Source organism: Trichinella spiralis (assembly GCF_000181795.1).
Source record: "Trichinella spiralis strain ISS 195 chromosome Unknown Scfld2872, whole genome shotgun sequence".
Lineage (NCBI taxonomy): Eukaryota > Metazoa > Nematoda > Enoplea > Trichinellida > Trichinellidae > Trichinella > Trichinella spiralis.
In genome coordinates this window covers 1-1575 of record NW_003529811.1, presented here as the reverse complement: position 1 = coordinate 1575, position 1575 = coordinate 1, and the positions used below count along the sequence as shown (strand labels likewise).

The 1575-nt window shown below is 29.0% G+C and overlaps 1 protein-coding gene across 1 annotated transcript; it reads right to left on the bottom strand.

Moving 5' to 3' along the window:
* Positions 1–62: 62 nt before the first annotated feature.
* Positions 63–1081, bottom strand: Tsp_14784 (conserved hypothetical protein; the record flags this gene model as incomplete). Its single annotated transcript, XM_003368223.1, is given in 6 exon segments — positions 63–98; positions 154–177; positions 532–579; positions 647–690; positions 900–970; positions 990–1081. Coding segments are annotated over 6 exon segments (315 nt in total), but the record flags the coding sequence as incomplete, so codon positions are not given.
* Between the last annotated feature and the right edge of the window lie 494 nt (positions 1082–1575).

The window sequence follows — 1575 nt, the reverse complement described above, 5'->3', positions numbered from 1 at the left end:
GTACAAATATCCTTAAATTGTTTAAAAATTTACTCTTTTAAAAAATTAAATTAAATATTTACATCTGAATTTCCTTCTCGTTTTTTCCATTTACGATCCTGAAAATCCAACAATTGTTTTTTATAGATCTTATTGCTTTTCTTATATACTTACGACTCCATCATCGTATCGGTCTTCCTAAAAAAAATTTTGAAAAATGTTATTTCATTTTTATAAGTATCATTGTAGAGTTTTCATGTTATTTGTTAATTTCGTTTAAAGTATAATAGTTGCCTAAAGATAGATGATCGACATTTTGAATACATTGTGTGTTATGTGAAAATAGTTGATAATTTGTTAGTAATGTAAATTAGCGTTGATTTGGCGAGGAGAAACAATTGTTTTTCGAAAAATGATTGAGCTTCAGAAAATTTCAAGGAATGGCTACATACAGAAAATGAAGCGAAATAAAATATCAGAAAAGAATAATTTCATTTGCGAATAGAGAAAAAAAATTTTTTTTCTTTTAAATTTCAATTGTTATTGACTTACCGAATGACTTCGCAAACTTGGTAACGAGTCATATCTTTCTAATAATCTCTAAAAATGAAATACATGAATGCATTTATTATTTGTATTATTTCTTTTCACTGCTCGAAGTTGTTACCAGCCGACTAGAGGATCGTCCAGGAATGGCATTGCTGGAAGTAACTGTAATGAAGAGGCATTTTTAAAGAGATGAAATTTTGCTTTTTCATGAATGCGATTGTGTGTTAAATGCTTTAAAATGATAATACATTCTGACAGAGGAAAGGTTTAGGCATTTTAAGCAAATTATGATTTTAAATACTGAAAACATTTGTTTATCTTAGCAGCTTGTTTAAAAATGTTAATCTTTTAATTTATACAACATAAATTACCTGTTAAAAAAGTTAAAAAAAATAGTTGCAGCAGCACGAAATAAATTGGACAGCGGAAAAGCCACATGCCTCTACAAATGGATTAGATACAAAGACAGATCTATAGCTTTCTGTGTTGCATGTTGTGATCCCATAATAATAAGGCTTGGTGATATTGGCTTAAACGTGAAAACAATAGTCATAGAATCTTTGGCAATCTTTAATTGTTGAAATCTGTTGCTTATGCATTGAGTTGGCGTACATTGTTTATAACTAATCGACTACAGTGGCTACATTGGACAATTGGCTGTTTGTTAACCGATGCTGAACAACAGTTCACAAGTAATAGGCACTATTTACAGGCTGTTACTGTTTATTAATATATCGGTTGCAAGAAAATTGTTTAAGTACTTTTCATGGGATGTTTCGTATTTAATTCGATATTTTGAAATTTTGAGACATAAATAAATACGAAGAGTTTGTGAATTTTGAAGTTTTTCCATGAGCATAAGTTGAGCGGAATATATTTAGTATTATTTTACTGCAAGATTTCTTTTTTTCTTTTAGTTTTTATTCGTTTGAATAATTTTTAAGCAGTAATTAAATTTCTAACTAACGTAATGTTTTCTATCCAATTGTATTTGAATAACGTACGTTGTTGGTGTTGTGCGAGTTGATGAGTAGCAGCTACACAGAA